The following is a 22319-nucleotide window of genomic DNA, read 5'->3' on the forward strand; positions in this document are numbered from 1 at the left end:
AGTACGCAGTATACAGTGAGCTAGTATTCCCTTGCAGCCAGAGCGGCGAAACACGTGGGAAGGCTTCAGAAGCAGAGCCGCCCCTAAACGTATGAAATCACAGCATGCACTGTTTGTTTTTCTTATTCCCCTTCTCGTTTCTCCTCATAGATGCCCTACGTGTCGAGACCATCTTGACGGCCGTGCGTTAGTGTCAGTACAAAGTTGTTTTAGTGACCCTGAGTGTTAGTTTGAGATCAGTTCTGGTGGGTTAACAATCATGCCTGATCCCCGGGCAGATGACTACTGTGGGAAGTATGATGGAGTAATTACTTGCACATTGATATGGTTTTCCAGGCCATTAGATTCTGTGCCACAGGAAGGAACTGCCTTGTTCTGTTTGCCATATCGCCCATGCCAGATCTTTTAACTCGGCTGATTTTCCATCAACAGTTGGGCTTGAAAGAGCAATAAAAGAGTTAATCAGATGCATTTGTTGACATTTAATGAGGGTATAACTCCACGATCTGCACGTCAGGTCTGTTTCTCTTGTGTTTAATGCAGATTTGTTTAATCCCAGACCACAGCATTAATTCGGAGCGCATTAATCGCATCCTGCAAAGATGTTTTCTGAACAATGAGGAAAAGATGTTTGTCTCGATGCAGAACAGTTGTTTTAAATAATAATGTGCTTGTCTTTACAGGGGAAACCCAATAATCAGACAGACGTTTTTTCACAGATGAGAAGCTAAATATTGCCCTCTCCTGGATATATGACTGGAATCTCGTGCTTGATGAGCCAGTCAGTAGGGAGCAAATTTTTAGACTCTACGTAGGTGGCGTTTAAGACATCATTTGAGTGAAGCGGGTTCCAAAAGATAGGCAGCATAACTGTACTCTCTTCTAAGATATCTTCATTTGGCCACAGCCAGGGCTTAGTAGTAGATGATTACATGCAATTTGGATTACGTAATCAGATTCCAAAAATGAAGTACTTGTAATTACGGTATATTACATTTGAAAATACTCACAATCAGACTACAGTTAAGTTTTTATGGATTGCATGGTTACATATTATTTACGCAATGGCAGTAAATTATTCATAATTTATTGATTCTCCCTAATTCTTCTTTTTTCCTCTTTTAAATTTTCCTTTTAAAAATCCTACTGCGTGTCACACATTCAGCTTTGACTATATTCAAAGACAGTCAGAAAGAAAGAAAGAATATTTCAAGGAATATATTTTCAATATGGTATGTTAAAACAAATGTAGTAAAAAGTAATCTAAAAAGTAGTCAGAATACATTAACTAAAATGAGTAACCTAGATGACATCACTAACTACAGTTTTCATCATGTAATCTGTAATCAGTAACAGACTACACTTTGTAAGTAATCTACCCAGCACTGGCCACAGTATTGCTAATGGAGAAGCAAATCACACAATGCATTGAAACGATCTCAGTGGAAGTAGTTTGGAATCATTTGTGAATTTTATTTATTTAGTATTTGTATGTGCTGTATATTTTTATGCATGTTAGACTGTTTTGGTTGGCATCTCAGACTAAAAGAGATACTTTTAGAGGTGTATTGCCTACACCTTTAGTGTTAAAACAATATTTCATTTGCTTTTTGAATAGAACATCCTAGCAACCACCTAGCAATGCCCTGAGAATGCACAGAACACCCTAGCATCATTGAGGTGAGTTCTGCATGGGCAGGCACGCCCTCTTAACTACCCAGAACACCCTGGCAAATGCATAGCAACACCATAGCAACTGCATAGCAACACCCTAAGAATGCATAGCAACACCCTAGCAACCACATAGCAACACCCTAAGAACGCATGGAATGCCATAGCATCATGGTGGCAAGTTTTGCATGGGCTACTACATCCTGGTAACTAGCCAAAACACCCTGGCTACTGCATAGCAGCACCCCAAGAATGCATAGAACACCCTACAGCAACCATATAGCAACACACTAGTATCATGGTGGCTAGTTTTGCATGGGCAAGCACATCCTGGTAACTAACCAGAACACTCTAGCAACTGCATAGCAATGCCATAAGTATGCATAGAAAACCACAGCAACCACACAACAATGCCCTAAGAACACATAGAACACCATAGCAACCACATACTAACACCCTAGTATGCTGACATGTTTTGCATGGACAAACATGTCCTAATAACTACCCAGAAAACCCTAGCAACTTCCTAGCAACGCCCTATGAACACATAGAACACCACAGCAACAGCATAGCAACACCCTAAGAATGCATACAACAACCATAGCAACCACAGCAATGCTCTAAGAACACATAGAACACCATAGCAAGCATATAGCAACACCCTAGCATCATAGTGGTGAGTATTTTATGGACAAACACGCCCTGGTAACTACCCAGAAATCCCTGGCAACTACATAGCAATGCAGTATGAAAACAAAGAACACCATAGCAACCACATAGTGACACCCTAACATGGTGAAGAGTTTTGCATGGACACACACACCCTGGTAACATCCCAGAACACCCAAGCAACTACATAGCGACACCCTAAGAATGCATAGAGAACCATAGAAACCACATAGCAACACCATAAGAACAAATAAAACACCATAGCAACCACGTAGAAACACCCTAACATGGTGACGAGTTTTGCATGGAGAAACATGCTCTGGTAACTACCCAGAACACCCTTGCAACTGCATAGCAACACCCTAAGAATGCATAGAAAACCATAGCAACCACATAGCAACACCCTAGCATCATAGTGGTGAGTTTTGAATGGACTAACACACCATGGTAACTACCCAAAACACCCTAGCAACCGTATAGAAGCACCCTGAATGCACAGAAAACTATCATCCACATAGCAACACCCTAAGAATGCATAGAAAACTACAGCAACCACATAGCAACACCCTAAGAATGCATAGAAAACTACAGCAACCACATAGCAACACCCTAAGAATGCATAGAAAACCATAGCAACCACATAGCAACACGTTAAGAATGCATAGAAAACCATAGCAACCACATAGCAACACCCTAAGAATGCATAGAAAACTACAGCAACCACATAGCAACACCCTAAGAATGCATAGAAAACCATAGCAACCACATAGCAACACCCTAGCATCATAGTGGTGAGTTTTGAATGGACTAACACACCATGGTAACTACCCAAAACACCCTAGCAACCGTATAGAAGCACCCTGAATGCACAGAAAACTATCATCCACATAGCAACACCCTAAGAATGCATGGAACACCATAGCAACCACATAGTAACACCTATGAAAATACAGAACACCATAGCAACCACATAGTAACACTCTAGCATGGTGATGAGTTTTGTGTTGACAAACACAAAGTAACTACCCAGAACACCCTAGCAACAGCTTAGCAACACCATAGCAATGCCCTAAGAACGTATAGAACACCATAGAATCATGTTGGCGAGTTTTGCACGGGCAAGCACTTCCTGGAACACCCTAGCAACTGCATAGCAACACCTTGGCAACCACTCGCAGCACTCAGCGAGTTTTACACAGGCAACCACCACTCTAGTGAGTTATGCTCTCAGCATTTCTTATAGTCACTTTATCCATGATTTTTGTTCTCTTGTAGCAAAGAGGAATGAAATCATATGTGAAAACTCGTGAGAAATAAGCAATCTCTTATTCTGTCCTCAGAGAAGCGCCGGGCTGTGGTCCAGGAGAGCGAGTCTCTGTCTAGACAGACAGGTGCAGATCTCTGCTGTGTCACAGCGAGCGCAGCTTCAGCGGGACACACCCTGTCCCACACTGACTTCAGCGCACACAAACCCAAGCTAAAGCTGCGGCCAGACACTGTATTTCAGAAACAGACACGCGTTTGCCTGCCAGATCACAGCTCCACAAATCCAAACAGCTGAGATACACACTGTACTGAGGCCTTATTTCACAAGCGCAAATGATTGTGAAGTTTAATACTTACAATTAGGGGTTTGTTCAAATCCGTAACTAGTAAATGTGATGATTTACCACTAAATATGAAATGAAAATATTTATACGTCATAGAATAATCTGGGTGAAACATATCACATTATTATTTGTGACCCTGGAGCATAAAAGCAGTCTTAAGTCGCTGGGGTATATTTGTAGCAATAGCCAAAAATACATTGTATGGGTCAAAATTATTGATTTTTCTTTTATGCCAAAAATCATTAGGATATTAAGTAAAGATCATGTTCCATGAAGATATGTTGTAAATTTTCTACCATAAATACATTACAACTTAATTTTTGGTTAGTAATATGCATTGCTAAGTACTTAATTTGGACAACTTTAAAGGCAATTTTCTCAATATTTAGATTTTTTTGCACCCTCATATTGCAGATTTTCAAATAGTTGTATCTCAGCCAAATATTGTCCTCTCCTAACAAACCATACATCCATGGAAAACTTATTTATTCAGCTTTGAGATGAGGTATAAATCTCAATTTCGAAAAATTGTCCCTTATGACTGATTTTGTGGTCCAGGATCACATTTATATACTTATATTCATTTTGTTTCTGTAGTTAAAGATTTTAAATAAAATATATTTGAGCTGATATCACTTACGGTTTATTCGGTTTATTCATCACACAGTACTAATGTTATTATTATTTATGTATCATTATAGTATTCATTAATATTTTGAATTGGGGTTTGTTTATGTATTTTCAGTTTTTATTTTAATGATAGTTTTAGCAATTGTGTTATGTGCATTTGTTATTTTAAAAAAATCATGCTTTTATTTTTTTATTTTTTTCAGTTTTAAATACAACAAACCTATTTTCAGTTACATTTCAGTGTTAAACTTTTATATTTACAGTATGTTTATATTTGTACATTATTATTGTAGTTTAACTTATTTTAATATTTTATAGTGTTACATTATTTAATTATTTTTTTAAATTTGAATATTTTGTATTATTTAGATATTTTATAATATTTTACATTTCGTCTAATATTTATATTTTATTTTATTTCAGCTTTATTTCAATTTTAAAACAAATTAACATGAATAGTTAATAATAGTTAATCAAATGAATAGTTTTAATTTTAGTTAACATTATTTTAATATTTCAGATTTGTATATTATTTTAATATTTTATATTATAATATTGTATAATATTTTATATTTCATCTCATATTTATATTTTATTTCAGATTATTCAATTCAATTTTAAAACATTAACAAAACCTTTTAATAGTTTTAGTTAACAATAACAACACTGCACTGGAGATGTAAGATCAGGTTGAGTGAATTGCATTATGGGATGCATTACCTCACACACAGCGTGCTTTGGTTGTATAATGCACATTTTTACATACAGTATGTAGTAATTCATCTAGACATTCTATTGCCACAGTACTGTTGCAAAAATAGTAGTATTCCATTCTGAGTATCTGCATGCACATGGGCTGGTGACATGAGAGGAGAACGTTCCTTCTCTCTCTCGATGAGCCACTTTTGTTTTCTTCACTTTGGTTTGTGTGTTTGAACAAGTGCCCTCCTCTGGTCAGACAAAAGCTCCTTGTTAAGCAAAACCTCTGCTAACTTTTATGGGTGATGCGGTCTCGGTGCTATTTGCAAACGTTCAAACAAATTAGAATAACAGCTGTGTGATGCGGGCGCTTTTCGCTCAGATTCTTCATGGCCACACAGTGTTTCAAAATGATATCCTTCAGTGCAGCTCTTTTTCTGTGGCCTGCAGGCGAGGTTATATTGAGATAACTGGTGACCTGCTGCGTCAGCACTAGTGATATGACGGCTGAAGATCAACAGGCATGTGCGTTTTTCAGTGAATCAAAAGTGAACACTGCAAAAACAGATTTTTTTCCCTCAGTATTTTTGACTACTTTTGCTGTGTAAATGTTCGAAACATTCGTAAATCAAGATACAAGTACGTGAGATGCAAAATAACTTAAGATATTAAGTCTTGTTTCCAAAAAAACTAGCAAAATGAAGCGAGTTTATGCCTAAAACAAGAAAAACCTGCCAATGGGGTCAGAAAGAGAAACTTAATTCAAAGAGAGTAAGCAAGTTTTTTTTTCTTACTCCATAGGAAGATATTTGTGTCTTGTTTAAAGCAAAAACTCAATTTTGATATATTTTTCATAAAACAAGACTTAATATCTTAAGCAGTTTTACTTCTCAAGTAAATGTGTCATGATTGAAGAATGTTTAGATGTTTGCATTGAAAAACAAGTCCTGAGGATGAAATTCATTTATTGCAGATTTCAGCATGCGTTAATGAAAATGTATTTGGAAAAATGTTTAAATATCATTGCATTTAATAACAAAGCATCAAAGCAAGATGCAAACATGGCATCATTTGCATGCTTTTGGATGCACACGTCACACTTAAAAATTTATAAATAACATTGCATTGGATAACAAAGCAGCAAAGCAAGAGATTGCATCATTTGCATGCATATGCAATTGATTATAAATTATTTATCTAATGCAAAACCATTTGGAGCCACTGTACGTTTATCATCTAAGTATCTAGGTTGCATGCAAACAATGCAAAACCTCTCATAAAGTGTAGGTTTTGTTTGATTTCAGCAGGAGCTCACTTCCCCTTTCTGGCCCCTGCACACAAGTAGGCGGTTCAAACAAAGTGTTTGGTGCTAATGAACAGACCCTGACAAAGTTTGTTTTCCTGTGGAGAGTCAATGCATATAATGGCTTCATTCAGGTCCTGTGGTTCAGCCATGGAAAGAGCTAGTAAAGAAATCCCATGCCTTGTGTGTGACCTTTCTGAACCTCTCACAAACCTGTTTGCCTTTCGGGCCCCGTGGAGGGAGAATGCATATTCATGAGAAACTCGCTGCAGTGAAACCATTCACAGCACTGTAAGCAAAGAGAGAAATGCAAATGACAAGTACAATATGGGGAAATCTTTTTTTGGTTTTCATGTGCATGCAAGAAAAAGTGCATTAACATAAATCATGAAGTGATTATTTATGGTTGTTTCTTTTAGTGGAAATATATTACTGCGTGACAAATGCTCTGGCATTAATTAAATGGTTAGCTCACTCAAAAATCACATTTTTATTACCGTATGCATCTTTGTGTGGAAAACAGCTGCAACATGACAATGAGTTCATGTTATATGCTATTTAAGTCTTTAATAATAGTTTTAATAATAATTAGGTTTTCTTTTATGGAAGCCTTTTTCCGACACAGGATAAAAAAAAAAAAAATTATTATGAGGAAAAAGTTTTAGTTTTTTCCTCACAATTATGAAATTACAGATTTAAAAAAAAAAAGTTTTTTTTTTTTTCCCACCATGGAATAATTTTTTTTTTTTTTTAAATAACTGACTTTTTATCTCGCAATTCTGACCTTTTTCTCGCAATTGAGATTTTCTGTTTCACAATTCAGAATTTTCTTCTCAGAATTGCAATTCTGAATTTAAATCTCACACATCTAAATATTTATTTATTTATTTAGTCCTGTTGCGGAAATGAGCTTCCATATTTTATATTATCCATTTTCATTTTAGTTAATGTTCTAGTAATTTTGTTGTGTTTTTGTCATTTTTATTAGTTTTCTTTTTTAAAACGTTTATTTATGTATGTATGTTTTGTTTTAATCCAGTCATGGAAATGAGCTACTATATTCTTTTTTTTAATGATATTTTCCAATAATAAAGTTTAAGGTTTTTCAATATTTTATTTCAAGCAACAAAAATGTTTTTTTTTTTTTTCATGTTTTTAGTTAAAGTTTTAGTTTTTAGTATAATAACCCTGGTTCATGTTTAGATGTAATATGACTTTAAATATCCTCTTCGTTTTGTTCCCAGTGTCTGATCAGTGAAGAAAACTGGTTTGGGTTACTAAACATTGCCTGCTTCCAGTAAACAGGAAGGATTACTGCTGTCAGGCACGGTACGTCTGTACAAACCACACGCTGTTGATGCATTTATTCAAACTTTTACACGAATTACTTACACAAATGTTTTATTCATGATGCTAAATCTGTCGTGCCCAAATCCTCTGGGTTCATTTGAAATACACAAGTCGGTCCAGTCACTGGCACACATGAAATCTCCCAGCATGCAACAGTTCTGCTCATTAGATCCTTGAAATGAGTTCAGATCTTCTCAGAAGGGATCTGTTGACTTCCTTTAGTGAGCGACAGCCTGCCAGAAGACAACATACAGAAAAAAAAAATTAAATACAAAAAAATCCCACTACTGTAGTTAATCTGCATTTATGTCATTTTTTTATATTTTATTTTAAAATATTTTTAAATGTGTAGTTCAATATAGTTTCTCCTTCTTGTAATTATTTTTTTGTTATAAAATAAATACTTTTGTTTTACTTTAAATCAATTCAAATAACTAACTAATATTTTAATTTAATTTTAATTTTAATTAATTTAATTTAATTTAATTTAATTTAATTTAATTTAATTTAATTTAATTTAATTTAATTTAATTTAATTTAATTTAATTTAATTTAATTTAATTTAATTTAATTTAATTTAATTTAATTTAATTTAATTTAATTTAATTTAATTTAATTTTTATTTTATTTTATTTTATTTTATTTTATTTCATTTATTTTTTTTTTATTTCCTTGTATTGTATTGTATTGTTTTGTAGTCTAAACTTTAAGGAATGTGCCTCTACAGAAACTTTCACAAATGAGAAGTGATCACTGCAAAAATAAATAAATAAATAAAGTCTCCCCTAATTTTATTTTATTTTATTTTATTTAAAAAAAAATTCAAACTGCATGCTGCATGTAAGCACCAATACAAATACCTGTCAGCGCCAATGCAAGGTGAAGTTCCTCGCGCAGTATTTGGAGAACATTGCTGACTCCTTTGTCACCCTGAAGACAGAAAGTTTGATGTCCGGTTAGACATTGAGAACTAACATGCATGTCCAGTAATTCAATATTAACTGTGTCTCACCTCGCAGGCGAGCACCCACAGAACAGGTCTCCCTACAAACACTGCCTTTGCTCCCAGAGCCAGAGCCTTCAGCACATCTGTGCCCTTACGAACACCTCCGTCCATGAAGACATCCACCTTTCCTTCTACAGCCTCCACAACCTCAGGCAGAGCGTCAATCTGCACTGACATACTCCATCACATTACTGTATGTTATTGCTCAAAGATTGCCCTGCATTCTCAGTTATACACTCGTTTGGAGTATTTAAGATGTTTAATGTTTTTGAAAGAAGTCTCTTCTGCTCACCAAGGCTGCATTTATTTGATAAAAAATACAGTAAAAACAGTGAAATATTACAATTTAAAATAACTGTTTTCGATGTGTGAATATATAGTACAATGTAATTAATTGCTATGATCAAAGCTGAATTTTCAGCATCATTACTCTTCAGATATGACTAATTACATTAGTCTTCAGTTTCACATGATCCTTCAGAAATATGCTGATTTGCTGCTTAAGAAACATTTCTGATTATTATCAATGTAACAAAACAGTTGTGCTGCTTCATATTTTTGTGAAAACTATGATAGACTACCATTCAAAAATGTGGGGTAAACATGCATTAAATTGATCAAAAGTGACAGTAAATACATGTATAATGTTACAAAAGATTTCGGTTTCAAATGAATGCTGTTCTTCCATCAAAGAATCATGAAAAAAAAGTCTCACAGCTTTCACATTATTTCTGATAATAATCAGAAATGTGTCTTGAGCAGCAAATCAGCATATTATTATGATTTCTGAAGGATCATGTGACACTGAAGACTGGAGTAATGATGCTGAAAATACAGCTTTGATCACAGCAATAAATTACATTTTAACATATATTCACATAGAGAACAGCTATTTTAAAAGGTAAAAATATTTCACAATATTACTGTTTTTACTGTATTTTTGATCAAATAAATGAGCAGAAAAGGCTTGTTTCAAAAACATAAAAAATATGAATTATTCCAAACCAATGTATTTTCAGTATCTAAACTTACTCTTATGTTTCTTGTCTTACAGTATATTGTATCACCAAAACTGGTTATCACAGAAACTTCTAGAAGGATAGAGTTTCAATAAATCATCATCAGCACTAATAATATATCATAACATAAAACGCAAGTTTTGGAAGACCTGGAGCAGATACACCATCTCTGTATCTATATTCAGAACGCTCTTCACGCTCAGTTGACGTTCTTCAGTTTTGGAGACCACTATTCACTCATAAAACTTGAGGTTGCATCCAAACCTTTGTTTGGCGCCCACTTCGGCAAACCAGGGACCGTATTTCACACTATCAAAGATGCAATTTACAGGCCGCAGAGGATAGTTTGCAAAGAGGACTTGTGGGTTGGAGGTCTGTGGAGAACAATAATGCCTCATTTCTTCAACAGACACTTACGGTGGCTGGAACTCCATCAAGCTGTCTTGCTCCGTGGTTTGACACAAGTATTCCATCCACCCCATACTTCAGCGCTTCTTTGGCATCTTCAGCTAAAATGGGGAGATTAACCATGAGCAGAACATTAATTACTGCGGTTCTTCTGAAGCAGTTTTGCCTTTTCTCATTCTACAATTTGGAGCCAAAACCTTTTGCACGGAGGAAACTATGTTACATTGCAATTATGGTATGCAAAGCTGCCTTTATCTGGATTTAAATGAAGAGTTCATGCAAAAATGTGTTCACCCTCAGGCCGTCCAAGATGTAGATGAGTTTTTCTTCATTAGATTTGGAGAAATGTTGCATTCCGTCACTTGTTCGCCAATGGATGCTCTGCAGTGAATGGGTGCCGTCAGAATGAGAGTCCAAATAGCTGATAAAAACTTCACAATAATCCACACCACTCCAGTCCATCAGTTAACATCTTGAGAAGACAAAAGCTGCGTGTTTGTAAGAACCAAATCCTCCATTAAGACGTTTTTAACTTCAAACCATTGCTTTCGACTAAAATCCGAGTCCATAATCCAAAATAATGCTTCCTTCAGTGAAAAAGTCCATCTCCTGTTGTCTCTCACATCAAAATCCAGCCACAATAGAGCTGTTTTGGACTGGTTTGGCTTGTAAACGGAGCTTGATCTGTGCAGATTTCTCTCCTGATTCAGATGAGACAACTTTTTTCACTGGAGGAAGCGTTATTATGTATCATGGACTTGTATTTTAGCAACGGTTTGAAGTTAAAAACACCTTAATGATGCATGTGTTTCTTACAAACACGCAGCTTTTGTCTTCTCAAGATGTTAACTGATGGACTGAAGCAGTGTGGATTACTTGTGGATTATTGTGATATTTTTATCAGCTGTTTGGACTCTCATTCTGATGGCACCCATTCACTGCAGAGGATCCATTGGTGAACAAGTGATGGAATGCTACATTTCTCCAAATCTGATGAAGAAACAAACTCATCCAGATCTTGGATGACCTGAGGGTGAGTAAACTGTAAGCTGATTTTCATTTTTGGGTGAACTATTCCTTTAAAACTTTTATTCCAAGCATTTCTGTTGCTATTGCATTTACTCATTTAGGAAACTATTGCTCATAAATAGCATCAAGATGCTGATTTTTGCACAGGAAAGCAACTTCAGAAAAGGTGAAAAATTAGCTTTACATAGTGTAATTTAATTTCTCCAAGTCTGTTCTGTTCGGAAAAATCCCGAAAATGATTAAATGCCATGTTCCTTTCAGCCGAGGCCAACAGGAAAGCATGCACTTTTCAAGGAGAATTATGTTCCACACATGAGCTAAAATAACCCCCACCCCTCCCCAACATACATTTCTGAGTTTGTCAGGGAACACATTTAAATCCTTTGGTCTGCGCTGAAATTAAAAGATTTTGTGTGTGTGTGTGTGTGTGTGTGTGTTTTGACTCTTTTATTTACAGAATGTGCCATTTCCAGAGCCAAAGAGAAGATAAAAGTTTATCTGAAGACACAATAACAGCAGTAAACCTTCTAGACGTTTCTGAGATAACCTCAGTGCTCACAGACTGACTGCTTTTTCCTCTCGGGAGATAAATAGCACATTATCTTTAATTAGCGGCCCCTCGCTGACAGACGGGGTCGACCGGCCGCTTTGTTTTGATTAGGTTATGCAAATGTGTCATTCTGTATCAGTGAGGGTGAGCATCCCACATTCTTAAGCATAAAGGTTCCATTTAGAGTCAGAACTTTAATTCTGTAGTTCTTTAGGAAAAAACTGTACTGTTCCATTAATTCATAATATGATCTTAAAAACCTATAATGCAACATCAAGAATGTTACTAATCTCCATAAGACCTTTATTTTTAAGGGTGCAGGCAAGAGAGGCGGTTTGAGAGAGAGAAGACATTACGTACAGACTGAATGAAATCCAAAGTGGACCTTCATGGCTTTATTTCATGTCTATTGGCTTTGAGGTCAGCTAGTGTACTAGTGTAAGTTTTCACTTTTTAAATATGTAATGTTTTCATAACATGCATTTATTTGGCCTCTTTTTGCAGGCAGAACAGGTTTGTCCTTCAGTGCCTAAGATATCCCACAATCCTATGCGTGCAAGTTTGGCATTTTATGGAAATAATCGAAATTATGTCTGATGGAATTGTTTAAAGGTGTAAATGTATTTATACACATCTCTAAATTTAACTTTTTTTAAAATATTTTTATTGTTTTTAATATTTTTTTGTTATTTCATATTGTTTTTTATTTTATATTTGTTATATTTTCACTTTACTTTATTTTCTATTTTATTTTATTCATATTATAGTTGATCATATTTACTTTATTATATATACTTTGTTATGGATGTTTGTTATTTGTCTATTTTTCCCCCTTTATCTAACTTTATAAAGTGACCTTGGGTTTTGGAAATGCAAACAAACAAACAAACAAAACAAATACATAAATATTTAATTTAATTTTATTTTATTTTAAACATAGCCACTAAATCTTTGTTTGATTGTCTCAAAAGCTGACTTTAATTTGTTTTAGATCTTTAGACGTGATTTTATGGTGCACTGGAAGTCTGGACAGCTTTCAGACAAAACCACAGATGATGTGAGTGCAATATTGTATTTTTGTATTTAATAATTTATATTTTATTGCATTGCATTGCCACTAAATCTTTGTTTGGTTATCTCATTTGAAGCCTGTCTGAATCCTGTGAAGTCACAGTTTCGGACCCAAACACGGCAGGATGGCTCACCTGTCAAAACCCCTTTGACCACCACAGGCAGCGAGGTCATTCTCTTCAGCCAGGCGATGTCTTCCCACTTCACCGTGGCATCTATGGCCTGAGTTACATACACTGCCAGGCCGCTGTCCTCCCCGTAACCCTCTTTTGAGGAGAAGGCTAAATCAGGGGTCTCGAAATTGGCCATGCTGGGGAAAAAAAAATCGAGAGTGCAAAATGGAATTAGTCCTGCGAGTGTTGTTTTTGGTCAGTGTATGAAAACTGAGCCGGGGTTTTATCCAAACAGCAGAGCTCGCGCTCAAATGGCACCTTGTTGCCTCTGCTGCGCTTTGATTTGTGGGGCCGAGCGAAAGTCTCCGGGAGGGTTGAGATGAAGTTCACGTTGTGTCACTGCTGATGGAAACGGAGGCAGTTGTGCTGAAATATACGCTGAGGCCGTGATACTTTTTTGGATTTCTAATTGCCGTAATTCACCTCGTGGGATCCGGAGCAGGAAGGCTTTACTTTCATGAGGGCATTTTTATAGCGGGCCGCTGCTGGCGTATCTGTAGAACTGCTTATATCTGAATGTTTCCCCACATAAAAAGCATAATGTAGCGAGTGTTGATGGAGCTGAAGCGGCGAGTATGAATCCCCACGAGCGGCGTGATCTACTGTACGAGAGAGATTTGTTTCCATAAATACATAAAGCTTCGGTTTTCAAAGGACGACAAAACTGTAAAATAATCTGTCCACGAGGGTGAGAAAACTGAGGCCCTGCTTATTAAGAAACCTCACGAGAATTGTAAAAGGAGTTAATATGATCAGCTTTTCTTTATAGTTCTTGTGAGGTTTCTTTATCATTTTTGTTTGACTAGAAAGATGTAAATGAAGTTGCTGCTTTATTGTAGATATTGCAATTTTTTATGCCTTTATAGTATTAAAGCATCTAGAGTCTGTTAGAGCATTATGTAGTTGCTAAGGTGTTGCTATGCAGTTGCCAGGGTGTTGTTATGTTGTTTCTAAGCATTCTGAGGTGATGTTAGAACGTTATGTAGTTGCTAAGTTCTAAGTGGTTGCCAGGGTGTTGCTATGTGGTTTATAAGCATTCTGAGTTGTTGTTAGAATGTTATGGGGTTGCTAAGGTGTTGCTATGCAGTTACAACGTTGCTCGCCAGGGATTTGATATGCAGTTGCTAAGGTGAGTAAAGTTGTAGATCTAACAATATAATTTATAAATGCATGACAGGGCATTTGCTAGGGAGATTTACATGGTTGCTAGGGTGTTGCTGTGTGGTTTCTAAGCATTCTGAGTCGCTGTTAGAATGTTATGAGCATGTTGTGAATGGTTGCCAGGGTGTTGCTATGTGGTTTGTAAATGTTCTTAGTTGCTGTTAACGTATTATGTGATTGCTAAGGTGTTACTGTGCAGCTGCCAGGGTGTTGCTATATGGTTTGTAAGTGCTCTGAATCTCTGTTAGTGCACTGTGTGGTTACTAAGGTGTTGCTTAAGAGAGTTTTTCCCAACCGGGGTGCCGTTTGTCGAGAGCAGGGGTGCCGTGTAAAAAATATTTTTTTTATATTTTTAAATTGCTAAAATATTTAAAAAAAGAATCTATTATATAATATCCATTTCTGATGTTGCCAATAATTAGAGATGCACCGAAATTTTGGCTGCCTAAAATTAGTTCACCGCTCAGGTTTCACTTTCACGTGACACTCTGCGTATTATCCCGCTCTATGCGTGTGTGTGCTCCGCTCAGTCGCTCCACTCGTATACCGTTCATGCTATCGTTATTAATTTATTTATTTGTGCTTATTTTATTACTGACTGCTTACTTGTCATTTTTTATTCAATTCAAAGTTTGAAATCAAACTATCTCGTGCTACTGCACCAAAATTACCCCACTGTAAAATAAAAAAACACTGAGTGAGCAAAAATTTGTGAGATAGCTAGTTATAATGGTAATAATGTTTACATATGTATAAAAGCCTACATTAAAATCTGTCATATAAATTGGTCTCTTCATTAGAAATTAGCCTACTGATTGCCACCATTGATGGACACAATTTTTTAATAATATAAAAAATATCTGTATGACATTATATTCTGCAGTTCTTCCCTGTTGTACCGAATATCTATACTTTTCAAATTATCATATCGAAGTTAGAAATTCAAATATTGTGACAAAATTAATTTTATAGGGTGCCACAAGTTTGTCAAAATTTCCAAAGGGTGCCGCGACTAAAAAAAGGTTGGGAAACACTGGCTTAAGGGATGAGTTGTAAAAAATATGTCCCATGATTCTGTAAAAATTGCAATGAAATCACCTCTTTTTGGTAGTTAAATATATATGTGATATACAGTATATGTACATTTTCCCACATGCTCAGATGTTGTCAGTATGTTTCGACAGTATGTTGCTGTGCAGTTGCTAGGGAGTTCTAAGTAGTTGTTAGAACGTTTATATGCAGTTGCTAAGGTGTTCTGAATGGATAAGGTGTTGCTAAGCAGTTGTTAAATGATTCAGGGTGGTTTTCAGTGATATGCAATTGCTAAGGTGTAAAATTGGAATATATAATTATAGATCTGACCATATAATTATGAATCTTTGGTGCAAAAGTCATAGAAAATTTCCAGAGCGGCAGGAACAGCGACAGTGTGACAACATAATAATACGTCCTGCCCGTCATATGCTACTGCTGAAGTTTGCACTGAAATCAGCATATAATCAGATGTATATATTCTGATTTCAGATCAGATGAACAATTCACAGTGTGTTTGTGAGTTTACAAATGCAGCCAGCGATGTCTGTAAAGCACGCTGCTGGCACGTACACACGTCATGTGTGGTTGTCTCAGCGTTTACCTCAAATGAGAGGGCAGCTTAAATCGGTTGCGCACGTCATCACGTCGCCTGCCAAGATAAGGTGTGTCCACTGTGACAAAGATACCCTTATACCCGGCGTCCTCGGCCCTCCTGACCAGAGACTGAGTCAGCGCTCGGTCTTTATAAATGTACAGCTGCATCCAGCGCACGGCCCCAGGTGCGGCCTCCGCTGCTTCCTCTATGGTGGAGGTGGCCCATGAGCTCAGCATCATCCCCGTGTCACAGGACAGGCAGGCTGCGGACGGGAAGAGACCAGAGGACCAGTCAGAACAGCAGGGTGATTGTCATAAGGGTGCTGTGGCTTACAAGACACTGAATGGTCTTGGGTTCGAACCTTCAAACAGGGCTGATCCATTAACCATGTCATCTAAAGTGTGTGGGATCTGCTCCGGGATAATAGATGCCTCACAAAGTGCCATGCTAGCAAGTTTCTGCCTAAACACTATATATCCAGAATAAAACTGTGGTAATTTGATATTCACTACTACTGACAGTAGAACAACATTATGGAAGTCCATTTCAGCCACAAAAGAAAGAATCATCCGAAATATGACTTGAAAATATGATTAAAAAGTCAAAGTTTTGGAATAAAAAGTCAAAATGATATAATGACTTATGTCATAATTCTGATTTTTTAATCTCGTAATTTAGACATTTTATCTCATTATGACTTTTTGTCATCATTTCAACTTTTTATCTCATAATTGACTTGGCATGTCGTAATTTCAACTTTATCTCGTAATTATGAATTTTTGTCTTGTTTGGCTTTTTATCTCATAATTATGACAATGATATAATCTCAACTTTTTTATCTCAATTGACTATGTCATTAATTCAAATTTTTATCTCATAATTCTGACTTAGTATGTCATAATTATGACTATTTTAGGTCATAATTTCAACTTTTTTCAACTTCTAATTTGTATCTCTTTTATTTCATAATTATGACTTTAGAGTGTTATAATTCTGACCTCTTATCTCATGACTTTGTCATAACTTTGACTTTTTATGTCATAATTTCAAGCATTATCTATTTTTTTCTTTTCTATTTTTCTACTTTATATGTCATAATTTTATGTCAAACGTTTATCTCATAATTATGACTTTGTCTTTTTGTCATATTTATGACTTTCATCTTTTTGGCTTTTATCTCATTTTATATTTCATGATTATGACTTAGTATGTCATAATTATGACAATTATGTCATAAGTGTCATAATTGTACATTTTTATCTCATAATTAACTATGACATAATTTCAGCTTTTAATTGTGAAATGTAATAATTTTGACTTTTTATTTTATAATTATGACTTAGTATGTCATAATTTTTGCTTTTAACCTTATAATTCTGACTTTTTATGTAAGTATTTTTTCTTATGTGGCAGAAATGGACTTCCATACTATAGCCACACTGAAACTATAGTATTAGCTCATACTATGGGAGCCATGATCCATTTTTGTAAGGGTAATTTGAGTGTGATTGGGAGCAGGAGATACTGCAGTATGTAGGAAAGACTAATGGTTCCACCATGTGGTCAGTTATAGTAATTGCAGTCACTGTGAAGCTTGTAGCTCCAGAGTGTTACTGGTGTCTGACCTCTCGCAGTGGCCGTCTCTCCGTCGGGGTGTGCCATTCTCTGCATAGCAGTAGCTGCCACACAGATGGGCATACTGACTCTCTGGCCCAGAACTGTGGTGGACATGTCCACTAAGGACACGTCCCTGAGCACACGAGGGTAAATGCACCACCTACAGGACACAGCAGAGTCACAACTCATATTTCAGAAATAACAACTTTATATAATAATTGAATATAGATGCAGCCGGGGCTAGTTGTCACATTTTTATTATAGAGAATGGGTGGGTTTATTTATAAATTGATTAAAATCTTTTTTTTTTTTTTTTTTTTTTTACACAAACCTTAAAGTCTTGACTAAAAGAGACCTCAACTACAGTGGGGCATGTTGTCCCATTATAGGGGGTATGCAAACCTGTTGATACATGAAATACAGTCTAAAGTTAATTGTTATACTTCTTTAAAAAAAAAAAACTCTTCTAAAAATCCTAGAACAATTAAATGATGTATATTTTGATAGTCTTGGCTCATTAATTTGCAAAGTTTGGTTTCTATACTAAAAAAAACAATAATAAAATAAATCAACATTTGCATTTGTAAAGGCATTTTCAGCTAAATATATTCAATAAAACAATTAAGAAATGCAATTGCAACTAGCTACTGATTGTGGAAACCATATTTATAAATAGATGAAATGTTTGTTTGTTTTTTCCTGTAGCATATGACTTCACCCCCGACGGTCACTCGATTTTGTGTTAATATTTGCGTTTATTTCGTGACTCATTGAGTCGTCTGACCGCAGCTCACTTAACTTTCACAACGCGTGTCTGTAACCTGGAAGGATGTCTTGTTTGCACATTTTATAAATATGCATATATGACCAATATATATGTATGAGTACTAGAGTGGCATTATTCATCTGGACAGAGCCTCTGCTGACACTGCTGTAAGGCCGTGCTAAGGTCTCTAAGGTCCGTCTGCCCACCCACACGAACGCTCCAGGCCAAGATAAACGCACATAATTATAACTGACCCCACACAACCCAGAGACTGTCTAAAATTAGGCCAAAACATTCAGAAGAAGTGTAATTCTTGTCAACGTTGTAATAGACTGACTCAAACGATTGTAGACTGACTCATGCTGTTTACTTCATGACTTTGAAAGCAATTTGCCAGAGTTCTGTGTTATTAACTGTTTGCTGTTTTTTAACATTGTTTCATTTTTCTTACTGAACTTTTGCATATACAGTAGCTTGATGATTCTGAATAGGGTTTATAGACAGTTATAGTTCATATTTCAAGATATTCATATTTCAAGAAAAGGTGTTCTTCACAAATCGTTAAAAGAATTTGATTAAACAGCAGATTTTCATTGTGAGTACATTCCCTCATATTGCGTGACAACATGCCCCATTGTATGTGTTCAATTAACTGTGTGTGTGTGTGTGTGTGTGTGTGTGTGTGTGTGTGTGTGTGTGTGTGTGATAACAGTAAAAGTATTTTTTTTCTGCCCCAAAAAAAAGTCATGCTTTGGAAAAAGTTTAAAAAATATAAATTATGTGATTAAAAAGTCAAACACAAGTCATACTATTTTAGAATAGTTTTTTTAAAGTGTCATAATTTTGACTTTTTATGTAATTATTTTGACTTTTTATGTCATACAGTAGTTTCAACTTTTGTAGTAGTTTCAACAATCATAATTATGACAACTTTTTATCTCATAATTATGGCTTAGTATGTCAATTTCAACTTTTTGTCATAATTTTGTCTTTATGTTGTAATTTAAACTTTTGTCTAATTTTTATCTCTTTATTTCAGTTATGACTTAGCATGTCATGATTTTGTCTTTTTATCTCATAATTATGACTTAGTATGTCATAATTTAAAAAAAATTTCATTAATGACTTTTTACGTGAATTTTGACGTCATTTTTATCACTAATCTCATTATTATAACTTAGTATTTCATAATTTTGACATCTTATGTCAGTTTCAACCTTGATCTCACTCTTATCTCTATTATCTCATATTAATGACTTAGTATGTCATAATGTTGACTTTTTATCTCATACTTTCTGACTTTGTAATCATTTTAACTTTTTATGTCATAATTTCAACCATGATCTAATTTCTATCTCTTTTATCTCAAAATTATTACTTAGTATGCAATAATGTTGCTTTTTATCTTATTATTTTCGGAGAAAAATAAAAAAAATAAAAACAAAATTCATATATCAAACCCTTGAGTGTGACAACTAGCCCCAGTCTCCAATATAAGATGTCTTTGTTGCTATCAGATAATAGTTGGTTCTTTTTTTAACTGTCATTGTGTTGTTCATTTAGCAGACACTTTCCTAACCCGATCATAAAAGCTTGTCAGATCAAATGCTGTTCATATGATGATGAACGGTCACATACCTGGCGAACGCTGCTACATTATCACGCAGAGTTTGCTGCTCGTCTGCTCCTGAGAAATAATAATCAAACACTGGCTTTGGTAGAAGTGTCTGAGCCTGACGCTCATAATCACTGACACACACCAGCGAGTCTGACATGTTTCCACTGATTCAGCCAGTTGGATTTCACCAGGATCAGAGAGCCACTGATCAATCATTAACTCTCTCAAGTTAACTTTCTGCAGTCTTTCAACTAATGTTTATCCAGCATCGGTCCCTTTGCCCCGTCACAGCTATAGCGGCTTCTCCTCAAAAATATGTGAACAACCAACACACAACTGAGTAAAAATCAATATCGTCTGTGCGTAATGTCAAATAAAAAGATTTACATTAAAATGACTCATTATACAGAGAATTAGCAGTTGCATATGACAGAAACATGAGAAGAACAATGTGTACTTGTGTCAAAAGAGAAAAAATAAATTACATTTTTCATAAAGAAAATGATTAATTTATAATATTATTGTGACATTATTTTCTTGACAATAAAGCATATTTTGACCCCAAATGTTCCTTACGGTAATGCATCGGGATGTTTTAATTTTGTTAATTTGTTTGTATTTATTGTTTGTATTTATTATTCTCTAAGGTAATTGTCATGCATCCAGATGTTTGTTTGTTTAAATCAGCAAAAAAAAAAAGAAGATTACTACCATGATGCAAATGTTGATTTAATTAATCTTAATATATAATTATTATAGTTATCATTTATTATAATTATTAATTAGAATTATTAATATAATATAATATAATTAATATAATATAATGAATCATAATTATTATTGTTAATAATAAATATTTACATTTTTATTCTATCAATGTATTTTTATTCTATTAATTTAATTAATTATGGTTAGGATTAAATGTTTTACAGGAAAAAAATAAAAATAAAAAAAAAAAATATATATATATATATATATATATTAGTAATGAGCTTATATATTAATTTATAATTCTAATCAATTATAATTATTATAATAATAATTATCACTTATATTTTATATATTTTATTTCGTTTTATTCTGTTAATTTATTTTGTTCTATTAATTTAAATAATTACAATTACTTTTTAAGTCTTGTTGTTGTTTTTACATTTTTTTCTGCTTAATTGTCATCAAATAATGTAATATAATGTATTTATGGTCCTAAATAATTAAACTTTTAATAAATAATTAAACGTTTTTTTTTTTATATACTTTTTTTGGCTTAACTATCATCAGATAATGTAACAGTGTCTTAAAGGTCACGAATTTAGGCTTCATTCAGTCGACAAAATGCAATTTCTTGGGGTGGAATATATTACAGACATGTTTCGTGAGATTCTCTCTTGCGTGAGTGTAGATCACGGCAGTATTTTCTCCTCCAGCTCAAACTTCAGCGTGTGTAGGATGTGGAGATGTGCGTCTCCTCTCAGCCTCCTCTGCAGCTTTACGTAACAGCTTTGCAGAGCTTCACAACAGCTGCTCACACACCACACACATCTAACTATCACATGCTCATTCCTTTGAAACATTGGTTTAAATGACTCTTGTCCCACTTTTACCAATTTCCATGAAAATCAACTCATAAAAACTGTAAGTATAGTAAGGATAACGTGACACAAATGAAACAGCTCCTATTTTCCAGCTCTGTTCAATCTGCACTTTCATCAACCAGCTTCATGCTTTGCTTTTAACCACTATTGAAGGAGGAATATGTCTGGTGATGTTTTTTCTTCTTCAGTATTACAACATTCATTAAAAATGCTACGTTGGAGATACATTTTATTCACGTATTTATTATTTTTTGACTATTTATTTTTATATTTTTACAATTGTATTGTTTTGTCATTTTTATTAGCTTTTTTTAATGTCTATATAGGTTTTTAGGTTTCAGTTTTAGTTATTTTAGGACATCAAGTTAAACTAAATAAAATGAGAAACGTTGCCTTGGCAACTTGTTGACATAAAATAAGTTTTCTTATATTTTATTTAATTTCAAGTAACAGATTTTATTTTATGCATCTAGTTTTAGTTTTAATTAGTTTATACATGAAGTTTGTAGTTTTTTTTTTTTTATGAATTCTTTCCATTTTCTGACCTATTTCAGGTCTTGGAGTCTCTAATAATCCTGATGAGTTGAATCAGGTGTGTTTGATTAAAGAGTGCGTGCTGGGAGCTTCAGGCTTGACTGTCTACACCAGGGCTGTCCAAACTTGGTCCTGGAGGGCCGGTGTCCTGCAGAGTTTAGCTCCAACCCTAATTAAACACACCTGAACCAGCTAATCAAGCTCTTACTAGGC

At 34.8% G+C, this 22319-nt stretch overlaps 1 protein-coding gene across 2 annotated transcripts; it reads right to left on the bottom strand.

Moving 5' to 3' along the window:
- Positions 1-6233: 6233 nt before the first annotated feature.
- Positions 6234-20137, bottom strand: LOC107663152 (hydroxyacid oxidase 1-like). Of its 2 annotated transcripts, XR_001631293.1 has the most exons (9): positions 20001-20137; positions 17605-17756; positions 15986-16241; positions 13150-13325; positions 10375-10466; positions 8945-9103; positions 8793-8862; positions 7975-8165; positions 6234-6871 (listed from the first exon to the last, which is right to left on the bottom strand). XR_001631293.1 is itself a non-coding variant. In XM_016453314.1 (8 exons), exons 1-8 carry the CDS (start codon positions 20135-20137, stop codon positions 8098-8100), a joined length of 1110 nt encoding a protein of 369 aa, XP_016308800.1. In that variant the 3' UTR covers positions 7764-8097. The 2 variants fall into 2 exon arrangements, 1 of the variants encoding a protein (XP_016308800.1); XM_016453314.1 differs by lacking the exon at positions 6234-6871 and having other exon boundaries at positions 7764-8165.
- Between the last annotated feature and the right edge of the window lie 2182 nt (positions 20138-22319).

The sequence above is a fragment of the Sinocyclocheilus anshuiensis genome, unplaced genomic scaffold, assembly GCF_001515605.1.
Source record: "Sinocyclocheilus anshuiensis isolate Anshui unplaced genomic scaffold, SAMN03320099.WGS_v1.1 scaffold767, whole genome shotgun sequence".
In the NCBI taxonomy this organism is placed as follows: Eukaryota; Metazoa; Chordata; class Actinopteri; order Cypriniformes; family Cyprinidae; genus Sinocyclocheilus; species Sinocyclocheilus anshuiensis.

Bases quoted from the DNA above. Each gene is read 5' to 3' on its own strand.
- LOC107663152 (XM_016453314.1), bottom strand. From the start codon at position 20,137: ATGTCAGACTCGCTGGTGTGTGTCAGTGATTATGAGCGTCAGGCTCAG. The intron at 10,467-13,149 runs GTGAGCCATCCT...TCCCCATTTTAG, and splicing joins GGTCAAAGGGGTTTTGACAG to CTGAAGATGCCAAAGAAGCG. The intron at 8,166-8,792 runs GTATTTGTATTG...GTCTTCTGGCAG, and splicing joins CCTTGCATTGGCGCTGACAG to GCTGTCGCTCACTAAAGGAA.